Source organism: Muscardinus avellanarius, assembly GCF_963383645.1.
Source record: "Muscardinus avellanarius genome assembly, chromosome: 21".
NCBI lineage: Eukaryota > Metazoa > Chordata > Mammalia > Rodentia > Gliridae > Muscardinus > Muscardinus avellanarius.
This window is the reverse complement of record NC_137807.1, coordinates 17,124,032-17,139,705: the sequence shown is the minus strand read 5'-3', so window position 1 is coordinate 17,139,705 and position 15,674 is coordinate 17,124,032. Positions and strand designations below refer to the sequence as shown.

Below are 15,674 nucleotides of genomic sequence, written 5' to 3'. Positions count from 1 at the left end.
CTTGTTTCAAAATAAAACAGGGTGGAGCTGAGAGGTAGAATGCCCCTGGGTTCAATCTCTACTATCACAAAAACAAAAAGCATGGTCCCTGCTCAAGCCCCGCTGGACCTTTTAATTTTTGTGGTACTGGGACGGACAGGGACATTCTACTTCTAAGCTACACCCCAGCCCTATTTTATTTTTTATTTTGAAACAGGGTTTCACTAGGTTGCCGAGAATCTCCCTGTGTTGCTGAGACTGTCCTTGAGCCCGAGATAACATTTGTCTAATCCTCCCAAGTACAGTAATAGTTACAGGCATGTGCCAGCACCCCTGACCCCACTGGACTTTTTTTTTCTTTTTTTTTCTTTTCTTTTCTTTTCTTTCGGTACTGGGGATGGGATCCAAGGGCATTCTACCTCTATTTTTTTTATTCTTTATTTTGAAACAGGGTCTCACTGAGTTGCAGAGGGCCTCACTAAGTATCTGAGGCTGTCCTCGAACAGTGATCCCCCAGTCTCAGCCTCCCGAATGCTGAGATTACAAGTGTGTGCCACCATGCCCAGCTGAGGAAATCTGTTTTTCATGTTAAAGAATTAAGCTCAGCTCCGGGTGTAGCTTGGAGGTAGAATGCCTCTGGGTTTAATCCCCAGTACCACAAAAAAATAAAAATAAGAGTTAAGCAGTGCAGGGCATGGTGGTGCATGCCTGTAATCCCAGTACTTGGGAGACTGAGACAGGAGGATCACAGGTTTCAGTAACTTAGCAAGACCCTGTTTCAAAACAAACAAGATCTAAAGCACCATATATGTCAGGCATGGTGGCGCATGCTTGTAATTCCTGCACTTGGGAGGCGGAGACAGGAGGATCGTGCAGGTTCGAAGCCAGCCACACTGGCTTAAGAGACCCTGTTTCCAAATTTAAAAAAGTATAAAAATAGATCTGGGAGTTTATCCCGGAGGTAAAAGGGTTTCCAGGAACCCCAGTACCAGCAAAAAATAAATTAATAATAATAATAATAATAATAATAATAAAACATCATATATGCTGGGCATGGTGGCCTATGCCTGTAATCCCAGTACTTGGGAGGCTGAGACAGGAGGATCACAGGTTCAATGACAGCCTCAGCAAGTAGTGAGACTCTCATCAACCAAGGGAGACCCTGTTTCCAAATAAAAATTAAAAAATAGGACTGAGAAGGCGGGCGTGGTGGCACACGCCTGTAATCCCCGCGCTTGGGAGGCAGAGACAGGAGGATCGCGCAGGTTCAAAGCCAGCCGCGCGCGCTGGCTTAGGAGACCCTGTTTCCAAATAAAAATGTAAAAATAGGTCTGGGAGTGTAGCCCGGAGGTAGAAGGGCTTCCAGGAACCCCAGTACCACACACACACACACACACACACACACACACAAATATATATATATATATATATATATATATATATATATATATATATGACTGAGGGTACAGCTCAGAAGTAGAATGCCCTTGGATTCAGTCCCCAGTACCAAAACAAACAAAACACCGTATGTGTCTTACATTGCATTTCTTTGGAAACTGCTGTCCTAGGAACAGCATAGCCTGAGGTCAGGACAGAGATGTTAGGCTCAGAATCCCAGCTCCTGGGTGAGCTTGGGCTGGCCCCCACCTTCCCAGAGCCTCCGTGTCTGCGTCCACGTAAAGGGGACGAGTCGGAGAATCGGCACACAGCAGGTCCTCTAGTCAGACCCAGCACCTTGAAGCATGTCTGCTGTGCTCAGGCTCCAGGCACGCACCCACTCACCCTCCCCCAGCTCGGCCCCCTCCAGCCTGGAGCGCCTCCCCTGCCCGCAGGAAGCCTCCTGGCCCTGAGCGCCTGCACTCTTGCCTTTCCCCATTTCTGGGGACCTAAGCTGCTCAGGGCCAGCCCTGCCCCAGACACTGGAAGCTCAGCGCCAGACACGCTCAGTCCCGCTCCACAGGCAGGCGCCTGTGAGAGGAGGGCAGAGCCCAGTCCTCTGGGAGACCCAGAGTCCACTTCAGCCGTTGGGCATCACCGCTAGGTGCCCCTGAGCGTCCCAGCACCTGGGCCCTCGGGACTCAGCCCCGGTGGCCAGGTCATAGCGATGTGGCCTCAGAGGACACGGGTCACACTCACAGGGAGACTGACAGCTGTAGAAAACTAAGGAGTGATTCCCTCCTGTTGCCGATGTCTGGTAGGAAGAAAAAGACAGGTGCTCTGAGGATGTGTCCCAGAGGACCTTGGGGCACTGTGGCCGGGGGACCCAGGGGCTTCCGGGACAAGGGGACATTCGGGGGGGCCCGCGAGGTGTCCGACTGGGGAAGGGGCACTCTTTGAGTGATGCGAGCAGGAAGTGTTCCAGTTCTTGGGGGGGGGGGCTTTGAAAGGGAAGTGGGTGGCCCTTCAGGGGATCTCCCCGGGGGATGGCGGTGTCAGGGGGATGGTGGGAAGAAACCTGGGCCCCCAGGGTGGTCTGGCTGCAGGGTTGGCGGCGCTTGCTACCTGGATGCAGAGGGCATAGAGAGAAGGGTCCTAGGAAGTACCCAGGCCATGTCAAGCCGCAAGATAGCAAATGTGGGGGGAAATAGTTGAGAAGTGCCAGGTGGGGCAGTGCGCCGTAATCTCAGTAGTCGGGAGGCTGAGGCAGGAAGACTGCAGCTTTGTGGCCCGCCTCGACAATTTAGTAAGAGCCTGTTTCTTTTTTATTTTGGTACTGCAGATTGAACCCAGGGGCTTTCTACTTCTGAGCTACACCCTACCTTATTTTATTTTTATTTGAAAATGGGCTCACTAGGTTGATGAGCGTCTCCCTACTTGGTAAGACTGGCCTTAAACCTGCGATCCTCCTGTCTCCGCCTCCCAAGTATTGGAATTACAGGTGTACATCACCACACCCAGCAGAACAAGACCCTGTTTCAGAGTAAAAAATAGGAGCCAGGCATGGTGGTACCTGCTTGTAATCCCGGTACTTGGGAGGCGGCTGAGACAGGAGGATCCAGGTTCGTGGCCAGCCTCAGCATCTTAGGCCCTCTGCAACTTAGACCTTATTTCAAAACAAAATATAAAATAGCACTGGGGCTGTAGAATGGCCCTGGGTTCAATCCCCAGCGAGACACACACACACACACACACACACACACACACACACGGGCACCCAGATGCCACTTTGCGTGACTGTGACAAAATTAGTGCCATGGCCTTGGGGACTGGCCACTGGGCTCCGCCTGGGCAGCCCTGGCACAGGAGCTAGCCATGCCCCTAGGAGGGCTGTGGCCACTGCCACCTACTCGCTGGTGTCCGCGGCTGCTACACTCTGCGCACTGGGACCAGCGGGGCCACCTTTCCAGAGGCCCGAGCTGGCCTTGCCCTTGGGGGCTACACTTTTGACAGCCTCGCCTCATTCCTGATCCCCATGAAAGAGAAAGCTTATTTTCTAAATAAATAAATAATTGCCGGGCGTGGTGGCACACGTTTGTAATCCCAGCATTTGGGAGGCTGAGACAGGAGGATCTGGGTTCACAGACAGCCTCAGGTATTTAGTGAGGCCCTTTGCAACTCAGTGAGACCCTGTTTCAAAAAAAAAGAATAAAAAGAGGGCTCGGGTGTAGCTCAGAGGCAGAATGCCCCTGGGTTCCATCCCCAGTACCGCAATAAGGTAATAAACAAATAAATATTAAAGCTGGGTGCGGTGGCGCATACCTGCAATCCCCGGAAGCTGAGGCAGGAGGATTGTAAGTTTGAGGGCAGCTGCAGCAAGATAGACCTGTTTCAAAGAAGAAGGGAAAAAAAAAACTTCTGGGGGGTAACTCAGAGTGTAGAAAGCCCCTGGGCTCCAATCCCAGTACTGATAGAGACTTTCCGTGGGTTCAATCCCTCGTACCAAACCAAAAAGAGAGAGAGGGAGGGAGGTTTCCCAGCAGGGCCTGGGTGTGCCGGGTGGGAGCAGTTGGGCCTCAGCACCGCCCATGCAGCCCTGCATCTCAAGGAGGGGTGTGTGGCCAAGGACGCACTCCGGCTGCTGAGGAACTCAGGCTCCTGCTGGGCAGAGCTGCTGAGGGCCCGGGTTTCCAGCACTCTGGCAGGCCCAGCTCTAACTCTTTTGGCTGTCTGGGCCCGGTTTTCCCTGGGAGGGAGGGTGGTGAGGACATTGCTGTTCACAGCGGCATCGGCCCGGCACTCGCTGGCTCTCAGGAGGTCTGTGGAAGGATGCAGTGGGCCGGGTGTGTGGGTGAGAGGGCAGGCTGGCCGGGCCACCCAGAATGAGGCCCCAAAAGGCCTTGTCACTCCCCCAACACGGGGATAGACATCTCCCCCAAGCCAGAGCAGACTCCTGACCCGGCACAACCAGGCAGATCAAGGTTTTCAAAAGGCCCCTTCAAGCCAAGAGTGTTGGTGCACACCCGTAATCCAGTGCTTGGGAGGCTGAGACAGGAGGGTCACAGGTTCATGGCCAGCCTCAGCAACTTAGTGAGGCTCTCAGCAACTTAGACCGTTTCCAAGTTAAAAAAAAATACAATAGGGTATAGCTCCAAGGTAGAATGCCCCGATCGATCCCGAGCAGCACAAAAGGGAAGGATTCCTCCTGCTGCCGCCCCAGCGCTTGCCCCAGCGCTCTGGCTGACGGGCACCTCTGCCCGCAGGGCCGGCATGGCACACCTGCTGGGCAGCCAGACCTGCATGGACAGCCTGCGCAAGGACCTCACGGACCTGCAGGGGGCCATCGTGGACGTGTTCTCCCGCGCCGGGCCCGTGCGCTTCCCCTCCTGGAAGTTCCCTGACCGCGTGGCCTGTGACCTCGACATGGTGTCCCTGCTGGAGCACTACGACCACGTGCCGGGCGACCCGGAGTTCACACAGCTGTCCCACGCCGTGCTGCTGGAGCTGGTCATCGACAGGTGAGGGCCGTGAGGGAACCTGGGCTTCCCAGGAGGCTGGCATCTGCCCCATATGCCAGCAGTGGTTGCAAGTGCCCCTTCTAGAGGAGGCGACAATGACCCAAAGGAGTCTTGTGTATGTGTGTGTGACGTGTGTGTGTGACGTGTGCCGGGGACTGAGCCCAGGGGCGGTTTGCCTCCGAACCACGCCCAGCCCTCTTTTTTTAAATTTTGAGATAAGATCTCACTAAGTTGCTGAGGCTGGCCTCTAACCTGCAATCCTCCTGTCTCAGCCTCCTAAGCACTAGGATTACAGTTGTATGTCATCACACCCAGCACAGAAATCACCACTGACCTGGTACCTGTCAGAAGCCAGTGAGCTCCAGACTTCAAAGTGGCCTCACCTTGTTTTAATTGTGTGCTGCACGTGCATGGGGTCCTAGCCTGTCCAAGTAGGGAGCTGCTACCCACTTTTTCTGGTCCCTGGGCACTGCAGTTCTGCCCGCTGCACCTCAGGGCTCCTGGTGTCTGTCTGGCTGCAGCTGCTGCTCAGAGTTTCCACCCCAGCTCTTTTTCCTGGCGTCTTGTGGGCTGCGTTGTTCCCTCTGAGCATCACAAGACCAGACACGGGACGTGTTTTTCCAGTGTCTGGCCCTGCTGGGGAGAGGCTGTGCATCCCACAGCCTGCCACTTCTGTGCTGTCCTCAGTCAGCACGGCTGGGCTGGGGCTGTAGCTCGGTGGTAGAGCGCCTGCCTAGCATGTGTGATGCCCTGGGCTCCATCCCCAGGGCCACAAAATAAACAAGCCAGGCGCGGTGGCACATACTCGTAATCCCAGTACTTGGGAGGCTGAGATGGGAGGATCCCAGGTTCAAATCTAGTCCCAGGATCTTAGCAAGGCACTCTGCAGTTTAGTGAGACCCTGTTTCAAAATAAGAAATAAAGTCGAATTGGGGGTATGTATAACTTGGAGGTGTCCTCTGGGTTGAATCCCCAGTACCAAAAACAATTTAAAAATGTAATAAAACTAATGTGGTCGCCAGCCTACTACTTCCTGGGCAACAACCCAGGTTCTCTATGCTCAAAAACCTTACATCTGCCACGCATTTGGGAGGCTGAGACAGGAGGATTGCAGGTTCAAGGCCAGTCTCAGCAACTTGGACCCTGTTTCAAAAGAAGGGCTGTGGCAGCCGGGCGTGGTGGCGCACGCTTGTAATCCCCCTCTTGGGAGGCGGAGACAGGAGGATAGCGCAGGTTCAAAGCTAGCCACGCTGGCTTAAGAGACCCCGTTTCCAAATAAAAAAGTATAAAATAGGTCTGGGAGTGTGGCCTGGAGGTAGTAGGGCTTCCAGGAACCCCAGTACCACTAAAAAAGAAGGGCTGTGGGTAACGCGGGTGTATATGGTGAGGCATGCCTGTAATCCCAGTACTTGGGAGCCTGAGATAGGAGGATTGCAAGTTCATGGCCACAGCCTCAGCAACTTAGGCCCTCTGCAATTTAGTGAGACCCTGTTTCAAAATAAAAAAAATAGGGCTGGGGGGGTAGCTCAAAGGTAGATGCCCCATTCCATCCTCAGTACTACAAAAAAGATAAAACAAATTAAAAACTAAAAGGGGATGGGGTGCAGCTCATTGATTGAATGCTCCTGGGTTCTCTCCCAGTACAAAATATAAATAAAAATTTAAAAATAAGAGCCCGGCGTGGTGGAGCACCCTTGTAATCCCTGTGCTTGGGAGGCTGAGACAGGAGGATCGCACAGGTTCGAAGCCAGCCTCAGCTACTTAGTGAGGCTCTCAGCAACTTAGTGAGACTCTGTTTCCAAGTAAAATATAAAAATAGTTCTGGGAGTATAGCCCGGAGGTAGAAAGCTTCTGGGTTCCACCCCCAGTACCACAATATATATTACAAATAAAATAACTGAGTCCATGCATCAAAGTTATTTATTTCTGGCATCCCCCCTTTTTTGGTGGTACTAGAGGTGGAACCCAGGGGCTTTTCTACCTCCAGGCTATACTCCCAGACCTATTTTTAATATTTTATTTGGAAACAGGGTCTCACTAAGTTGCTGAGAGCCTCACTAAGTAGCTGAGGCTGGCTTCAAACTTGTGCGATCCTCCTGTCTCAGCCTCCCAAGCGCAGGGATTACAAGCGTGCACCACCACGCCTGGCTCCCCCCTCCCCCTCCCCGTCTTTTAAAATTCGTGCCTGCCTCTAATTTTCTAATTTGGGCTGGAAATGAGCACAAAGAAACCGATGCCCTAGCCGGGCGTGGTGGTGCACGCTTGGTGCACGCTTGTAATCCCAGCATTTGGGAGGCTGAGACCGGAGGATCACAGTTCGCGGACAGCTTCAGCTACCTAGTGAGGCCCTCTGCAACTCAGTGAGACCCAGTTTCAAAATAAAGAATAAAAACTAGGGCAGGGGGGTGTAGCTTGGAGGTCGAATGCCCCTGGGCTCCACCCCCAGACCCGCAAAAAAAAAAAAATAAGAGCCCGCCGCCCTCAGCCCCCGTCTCTTGGTCACTGAAGCTGCTTGCCTGTGGGAGAGGCCCGCGGAGGCCAGAGCGCGTGCCCCCGCTGTGCCTGGGGCTCCTGCCTTCTCGGGTCTCAGTTGTGGTAGAGGGAAGGTTCTCACGTACTTGATATAAGAAACCCGCTCACTTAGAACTTTGCAGATGTTCAGAATACATTTTCTGTGAGGCCCGTCTGGCCTCCCCGAGCTCCCTTCAAGTGAGGGGAACAGCCGGACAGGGGAGCAGCCACCCAGGAGCCTACATGAGGCCTCGCTGGCTGCCGCCTACCCTGGCATCTCTGCCCGCAGGCTCCTGCTGCTGCTTCAGAGCTGTGCCAGCTACCTGGAGAACCTCGGCGTGGGGCAGATGATGCCCTCCGCCCGGACCGCAGGGCCCTGCATGTCAGTGGGGCTGACGGTGCGGCGCTTCTGGAACAGCCTTCTGAGGCTGGGCATGCTCTACCAGCAGTCGGCCACCCAGGTGGGTCCGCCCGGCCGGCCCCAGCTCCGCCTTCCTACTTCCTGCACCTCGGCCTTCTCTGGCTCCCTGCTGCCCACAGGGAACAGGGTAAAACCCGGAGCCCACACAGCTTAGCACTTAATGCAGGCCTTAGGGTGGCGGCAGATAAAAGGGTTGGGATGTAGCTCGGATGTAGAACGCCCCTGGGTTCAATCCCCAGCACGGAAAACAAACAAAACGAATGTAGACCTTAACCAGGCATGGTGGCACACGCTCACAGCCCCAGTACTTGGGAGGCTGAGCAGAAGAATCACAGGTTCAAGGCCAGCCTCAGTGTCTTAGTGAGACCCTGTTTCAAAATAAAAATAGGTGTGGGGATGTAGCTAAGATATAGAATCCCCTGAATTTCATCTCTAGCAACTAACTAACTAACACACACACACACACACTCTCTCTCTCTCTCTCTCTCTCACACACACACACACACACACACACACACACACACACACACACAATCTTAGGATCATATCTGGTTTCCTGCTTCTGCCATTTACACTGTGGACTTTGGGAATTCTTACCTACTCTGAACCTCAGTTTGTGATCTGTACGGTGAGGGTAATAGAGCTGAGTGCACTACAGGCTATCCCATAATTCTCCAGGCACCTAGTGGGGAGGACAACTGTCACCATAAGGGGAGAGACTGGTTCTGAGCTGGTTGTGATGGGGTGAGTGAGCCGGTGCGGCATGGGCAGCTGTCCAGCGGAGCTCTTCAGGCCTGGGCCGGGGCAGCAGCCAGGCGGGCGGGAAGTCAGGCCACAGGAGCAGAGGTTTGCCCCGTTCCTGTTGGTGTCCGGTGTCATCTGAGGGTCTGCGCGCCGGGCAAGGCTGTCACAGAACGTTCCCAGGGAGTTGGTCACCTCCCGGTCCCTCTCATCTGCTTTCTCTTCCTTTTCCTGAGTTCAGAAAAGGGCAAACCAAGGGGAGACCCCCATCTCCAAGCCCACTGCCAAGGGCGAGCCAGCCAGGACCCCCAAATACATGACCACCAAGTTCATCAAGCCTCTGTCCCCAGTGCCAGGCTTGGGGACCTGCCAAGGGCTGCAGAGCGTCCCTGGCCGCGTCGCCCTGCAGTGTTCCACCACCGCCTCGAAGAACACCATGAGTGTCCACTGCCAGACCATCGAGACAGCCCTGGTGCCCTGCGACGCGTGCGCCAGTGTCCAGGGAAGCCTCTGGGAAGTGGGCAAGGTGGTCATCAGCCTGTGTCAGAGCCAGAACTTGCCCTCGTCCTTGGGCCAGTTCCAGCAGCTGGTGCAAGACAGCATGGGGCTCAGGCCGCTGCCGGCTGCCACCATGGGCCACTGGGCCGCGGAGCAGAGCAAAGACCTGGCCCGCCTCAGCAAGCACGTGGGGGCCCTCGCCCAGCTCGCCGGGCCCCTGAGGGCGCAGCTGGAGGAGGCTGAGCAGCAGAAGGACAGCCTGAGGACGCAGGTGGGCGCGCTGGAGCAGGCCCTGCGTCAGGAGCAGAGCGAGCGGCGGCACCAGGCCGAGGAGGCCGAGCGGCGCGTGGCCAAGTGGGAGCACCACAGGCAGCAGCTCCTGGCAGGTGTGTCCCGCGGGCTGGCCCTCGGTGCTGCGGGCTGTGCCGCAGCTGGCGTGGGCACTCCGAGTCGGCAGAGGCCTGACTGTCCCGCTGGTGATGCAGCGAGCTGCTGGGGATCGGCAGAGGTGGGAGGATGCGGGCCTCGCCCCATGGGGGGGCTGCTCCTGGAGGTCACTGGGGGTCGCTTCTGGGGATCGCATCCCACAGGCACCTCCACCCCAGCAGTGGAGTCTTGTGGCTTTGGCAAAAGCCACTAGGCAAAGATATACAGCTTCTGGCACAAAGTTCCCTGTGCCCACCATGGGATGGCGCGGGTCACTGCCCTCCAACGGCCTCCCCGTTGCCTCTGTGGAGGGACCAACGCCCAGAGAGCACAGACACATGGCAGCTGGCTGGGGGAGCAGGGCAGGACCCAGGCTCCCAGGGCTTTGCAGTCCCGGGGCCCTCCACATGGCATGGCTGCCACTGCTCTGCAGGGTGCGCTGGGCATGTGGCTCCTGGCCAGGCCCGAGGGCCCCTGAAGGACCTCTCTCTTGGCTGCCACAGAAACACGTGACCTGCAGACCAAGATGGCCGCTCTGGAGGAGGAACTGGAGCAGCAGCAGCAGGGGGCCACGCGGGCCATGGGTGAGCAGCCCTGTCGCGTGGCCCGGGCCATGTCTCCATCCAGTGGCATCTCCATCTCTGTGCCCTGAGCTTCCTGGGGCAAGGAGCACGGGAACCACAGCGGGGTGGGTCTGACCAGCTACACCGCCGAGCAATGCCATGAGCTGGGTGCCACTGCCCACCCAGAAAGTGGCCCAGTGGGGTCAGAGCCCGAGCTGTGGCTGAGAGCACAAGCCCAGAGCCGTGGTGTAACCTCCCCGCAGGTCTCGGGGGTCGGAGAAGTGTGGGGGCTCCCGCCCAGGGCCCGTCCCCACACGCCGGCTCACCCCATTCTGCAGAGGCAAAGGCCCAGCAGCTGCAGGAGGAAGGTGAGCGCCGGGCAGCGGCCGAGGCGCAGGTGCAGCAGCTGGAGGAACGGGTGCAGATGCTGGCGGGGCAGCTGGACGGGGCTGCCCAGCAGATCCGCTGGGCCAGCACGGAGCTGGACAAGGAGAAGGCCCGCGTGGACAGCATGGCCCGCCACCAGGAGGTGAGGCCGCGGCCAGACGCTGCAGCCGCGTTCCTACTCCTGAGCAACATAGAGGGAGATACAGCAGCCGTCCTCATGTTATGGAGGGCGGGGAAAGTGAGGCCCAGTGAGCTCAAGGAAGTCGCCCAGGGTGCCCAGCTAGTGACTCGGTAGCCCTTCCTGCTTCCCCCTCGGCCCATTTCCCAGAATTTCTCTTCCAGTGGCGACTCAGGCTGGAAAGAGTTGGGGAGGTCTGTCCAAGCCAGCCGCTGCCTTTCCAGGGCGCGGTCTGCAAGCTGGGGCCTGGCGCTAACCGGGTTGCCTGTGCGCCTGTCTGCGGTTGCCCCTCTGCCCCCCAGGGTTTGCCACAGAGAGCATGGCCTGTTTAGTTCACGGCTGGCCTTGACCCTGGGCCTCACAGCTGGCTACCCTTCCGTGCCTGCCAGTCCCTGCAGGCCAAACAGCGAGGCCTGCTGCAGCAGCTGGACAGCCTGGACCAGGAGCGCGAGGAGCTGCGGGGCAGTCTGGAGGAGGCCGAGGCGGAGCGTGCCCAGGTGGAGGAGCAGCTGCAGGGCCTGCGGAGCGAGAAGGAGCAGCAGCAGTGTCAGCTCGGGGCCCAGCAGGTGCGAGGGGGCGGGGCCTGTGTCGGCAGCGGGGCGGGGGCCACCTGGGACAGGTCTGAGCCGCCCCCTGCCCCAGGAGCTGCTGCAGAGCCTGCAGCGGGAGAAGCAGGACCTGGAGCAGGCGGCGACAGACCTGCAGCTCACCGTCTCGGAGCTGCAGCGGGAGCTGGTGGAGCTGAGGGAGCGAGAGCGGCTGCTGGTGGCCTTCCCCGACCTGCACAGCCCCAACGAGGCTCAGGTCCAAAGTACGGAGCCGGGGTGCCGCGAGGGCGTGCTGGGGGGCAGGAGGCAGCGGCGGGCTCGCCTGGGCAGGACACTGGGGCCGGCATCGCCACCTGCAGCAGGCGTGGCAGAGGGGTGGCCGGTGGCGCGGCCCCTACAGAGCCGCCACCACACGCAGGGGCCTCGTGTTGTCCACGCCTTTGTGGGGCAGGGAAGCCCAAAGATGAAGTGACTGCCCTGGCCGCCACAGCCCGCAGCAGAGCAGGCTCAGTCTACCCACAGCACACGTGCCGCTCTTCCCTGTGCCCCCTTTGAGGTCTTCCCACACCGCATGGCTGCTTCCCCTGCTGGCCAGGGGTGCTCTGGACCCACATTGGCACAGAATTTGATGTTAGGTGCCCTGGGCGCTCTCAGCTCCTGTAGCTCGCTGAGGCTCTGGGATGAATCTTCACAAAGGACTTGCTGGAATTTAGCTGGTCACAGAAGTCGTCATTCCTGCTAGATAGGATGGTACATGCCTGGAATCCCAGTATTTAGGAGGCTGAGACAGGAGGATCACAGGTTTGAGGCCAGCCTCAGCAACTTAGCAAGACCTTGCTCCCACATCAAAAATAAAATAGGACGAGGGTATATCTCAAATGTAGCATGCCCCTGAGTTCAATCCCTAGTGCCCCTCCACACACACACACACACACACACACACACACACACACACACACACACAGAAATGAAAATATCTGGGGGTGTATCTTGGAGGAAGAACGCCCCTGGATTCAATCCCTAATGCCAGTGTCACCCTACTACTGCCCCAGGAGGTGGGTAGCCATCTCTTTTTCCAAACCGATGACCAGAACAGGCAGCAACTTGCTCAGGTTTTCATAGAGCTGGAAGCAAAGTCCTTTACCACAGGGTGGGAGGGACATCCCGGCGGCGTGCCTGTCCTCACACCAAGGCTGCCTGGTGACCACACGGCTCACTGTCTCTCTGGCCTGCTCAGACGGGTGGCTTAGGAAGAGATTCATCCTCATTCTCCCTCTCTCTCTGTAGGATTGAACCCGGAGGCATTCTACCTCCCAGCTATACCCCAGCCCCATTTTTTTTTTTTTGCGGGTTTTAGGGATGGAACCCAGGGGCATTTGACCTCTGAGCTACACCCCCTGCCCTATTTTTTATTCTTTCTTTTGAAACAGGGTCTCGCTGAGTTGCAGAGGGCCTCACTAAGTAGCCGAGGCTGTCCGCGAACCGCGATCCTCTGGCCTCAGCCTCCTGAACCCAGTCCTATTTTTTTTAAACAGGGTCTAACTAGGTTGATGAGAGTCTCACTACTTGCTGAGGCTGTCCTCGGACCTGCACTATCCTCCTATCTCAGCCTCCCAACTACTGGGATTGCAGGTGTGCGCCACCACACCTGGCACTTCTCTGGGAAAGAGATTCGCTCGTGCTTTTCCCCATTCTTCTGTGAGCTCTGGGACCCACCCAGCTCTCAAATCCCACAGGCGGTGGCACCTTCACAGCAGAGGGTGGACGGAGAAGGGAGGGGGCTCCAGACGGTCTGGTGGGAGGCCGGCGCGCTGTCCCCCCACCGCCCCCGTGCCTGTCCCCGAGGCCCTGTCCCACTGGGCACAAGCAGCAGACCTGCACCCCGGGGTCCCGATGCCATGTCCCCGCAGGCTCCGGCAGTGTCGCCGAGGACATGGAGAGACAAGCGCGAGCCAATGACATTCGCATCCGGGTCCTGCAGGAGGAGAACCGGCGGCTCCAGTCCATGCTGTCCAAAATCCACGAAGTGGCCCAGCAGGGTGACCTCAAGGTGGGCCTGAGAGGATGGGCCTTGGTCCCTGGAGGAGGCCGACACCCAGTGCGGCCTCGAGACTGCCCCGGGAGGAGCTGGGATGCTGTAGCTCCTTGGCCCTTGGGCCCGGGTCTCTGTAGAGCCCCGCCGAGGGCACTCCGGCGCGCAGCCAGGAGCCTTCCCGAGTGTTGCCGGGGGACAGGCTCCCACGCTGTGCCCTTAGAGGAAGGGACCGCGGGCATGGGCTCAGGCTCTCCCTGCCTGCCCCCACTGTGACACTCTCTACAGTGGGGGGCTCCTGGGCCCCTCTGAGCCTGGCCGCCTTTGCAGCTGATTCCACAGGACCAGCTCTGGGCCCCTCCCAGCAAAGGAACCCAGGAGGCAGCAGCCGGAGGCCAAGCCCAGGGCGCACCCGCAGGGTGAGTGAGTCTTCACCACGGTTGGGGCAGGCAGGGCGCTGCGGCTCCTCACTCACGGGCATCTTGCCCATCTGGTCTTTCCTCAGGCCCCTGGGCAGGCAGCACCTTCCCGGCAGCAGGACGGGCAGCGCAGGCAGGAACCCGCCGCACCAGCCCCGAGCATCCCCACCTCGGCAGTCCCGCAGCTGGTCCGGCAAGCCTTCCCTGGAAAACATGGCCCACTCTGCCACCTGTGCCCAGAACCCCATCCGGGCCTTGGCCAGGCTGAGGAGGAGACTGTCCCCGAGCCGGGGCCAGGCCAGCTCTGCACAGCAGCCCATGTAGCGTGTGACAGGCGGGACAGGTGGCTGGCAGTCCCCCATGGAATAAAGGCCCAGCCATCTGCCCACAGCGTCTTGCCTCGGAGCATGGCTGAGCTGGAGCGAGGGTCCCCACCCCGAGGTCCTCAGCCAGGGAGTCCTGCCTCCCTCCTGATGGGGTGGGGGAAGACGAGCACACCAGGGTGAAGGGACCTTCTAGCACCCGGGCCAGGAGCAGGGTAGTCTTTCCATCCCCACGGCAGGGCTAACGGCTAAATCTGGCCCCCGTGATGGCATCACTAAGAGGGGTGGGGTGTGCAGGGGAGTGCCGGAAAGTCACCTGTGCAAGCAGGGGTCAGACCCGGGACGGCCCGGGCTCGCGAGGCAGGCAGAGGACACACCGTCAGCCCCGCCCAGCCCTGAATCTGGGCTGGGGACACTGAGGACCCAAGGACCCGCCACCCTCGCACAGAGGAACCCTCGCCTTGGGCCCGGCGAGTCACAGGGATGTCTCTAGGTCCTGGACGTCAGAGTCCCAGAAGCCACCAAAGCAGGGCCAGGCCCGCGGCACCTTCGCCGGCCCTGGGTCTCCCTTGGGGCCCATCCAGCCCAGGGTGCCACACAGCTGGGCCGAGATGCCACCAGACAGCACTGCAGCTTTCCCCAGGGAGCACCGGCCTGCCTCACAGAGGACTCCCTGGCGTGTGCTCTCCCAGCCTCGGGTGGCGCTGTCCTTGCTGAGGAGGCCATCAGGTTGGGTGCCTCAGTTTCCAGAGAAAGGTCAAGAGGGGCCGCCGTGTAGCTGATCCACTGACTCCTGCGTCTGAGGAGGCCAGGCTGCCCTGGGCACCCTCACAGGACAGGCAGGTCTGGCAAGTCTAGGGGAGGCCCTCTCCGGGCTGAGCCTGGCCCCTGGCCCCCACTGGCTCAGCGGCCACTTAGCGCAGGTTCTGTTGGTCAGACGCCCGACCTCTGCCCAGGATCTTAACGGCCTAATGAAGGTATCCACCAGGGAGACTTCCTTTTTTTGTCTCCTCTGGTACTAGGAATTGAACCCAGTAGAGGAGCATTCTACTTCTGAGCTACACCCATAGCCCTATTTTACTTTTTATTTTGAAGCAGGGTCTTACTAAGTTGCAAGGGCCTTGCCAAGTTGCAGAGGCTGGCTGCAGACCTCAGCCTCCCAGTGCTGGGCTTAAAGGCCTTTTTTTTTTTTTGACACTGAGGGTTCAACTCGGGCATTCTGAGGCTGGCCTTGAACCTGTGATCCTCCTGTCTCAGCCTCCCAAGTCCTGGAGTTACAGCTGTGAGCTACTGAACCTGGTTTGCGTTCCCCATCATATAACAAAACCTAATCAGGGGGTTAAGTCCCATAAGCACCATCTGGAGATTGTACAAGTCATGTCCATGGCAGGGTAGGAGCAGGGGACCTTAGGGGCCATCGGAGAACACCTGCCACCAGCAGAACTCGGCACCACTTTCTTCTTTAAAATATCAAACTGGGCATGGTGGGCACGCTTGGAATCCCAGCATTTGGGAGGCTGAGACAGGAGGATCTAGGTTCATGGCCAGCCTCAGCTACTACTTAGTGAGACCCTTTGCAACTAAGACCCTGTTTCAAAATAAAAAACAGGGCTGGGGGTGTAGCTTGAAGGTAGAATGCCCCTGGGTTCTATCCCCAGTACTGCAAAATAATAAAATATCAGCCAGGCATGGTGGCACATGATGGAATCCCAGTACTTGGGAAACTGAGACAGGAGGATTGCAGGATGACAAG

At 58.0% G+C, this 15,674-nt stretch overlaps 2 protein-coding genes across 2 annotated transcripts; both read left to right on the top strand.

Annotated features, from left to right (window-relative positions):
• Positions 1-4,626: 4,626 nt before the first annotated feature.
• LOC308277942 (coiled-coil domain-containing protein 157-like) lies at positions 4,627-4,878 on the top strand (the record flags this gene model as incomplete). Its single annotated transcript, XM_080717473.1, has 1 exon — positions 4,627-4,878. The coding sequence occupies one exon, from the start codon at positions 4,627-4,629 to the stop codon at positions 4,876-4,878; it is 252 nt and encodes an 83-aa protein (XP_080573599.1).
• Positions 4,879-4,969: 91 nt separating this feature from the next.
• On the top strand, positions 4,970-13,922 carry CCDC157 (coiled-coil domain containing 157; the record flags this gene model as incomplete). The annotated part of the gene is made up of 12 exons (XM_080717786.1): positions 4,970-4,989; positions 5,350-5,439; positions 7,675-7,846; positions 8,789-9,521; positions 9,783-9,905; positions 9,975-10,055; positions 10,373-10,563; positions 10,989-11,165; positions 11,242-11,410; positions 13,058-13,197; positions 13,510-13,598; positions 13,685-13,922. 12 exons carry the CDS (start codon positions 4,970-4,972, stop codon positions 13,920-13,922), a joined length of 2,223 nt encoding a protein of 740 aa, XP_080573912.1.
• Between the last annotated feature and the right edge of the window lie 1,752 nt (positions 13,923-15,674).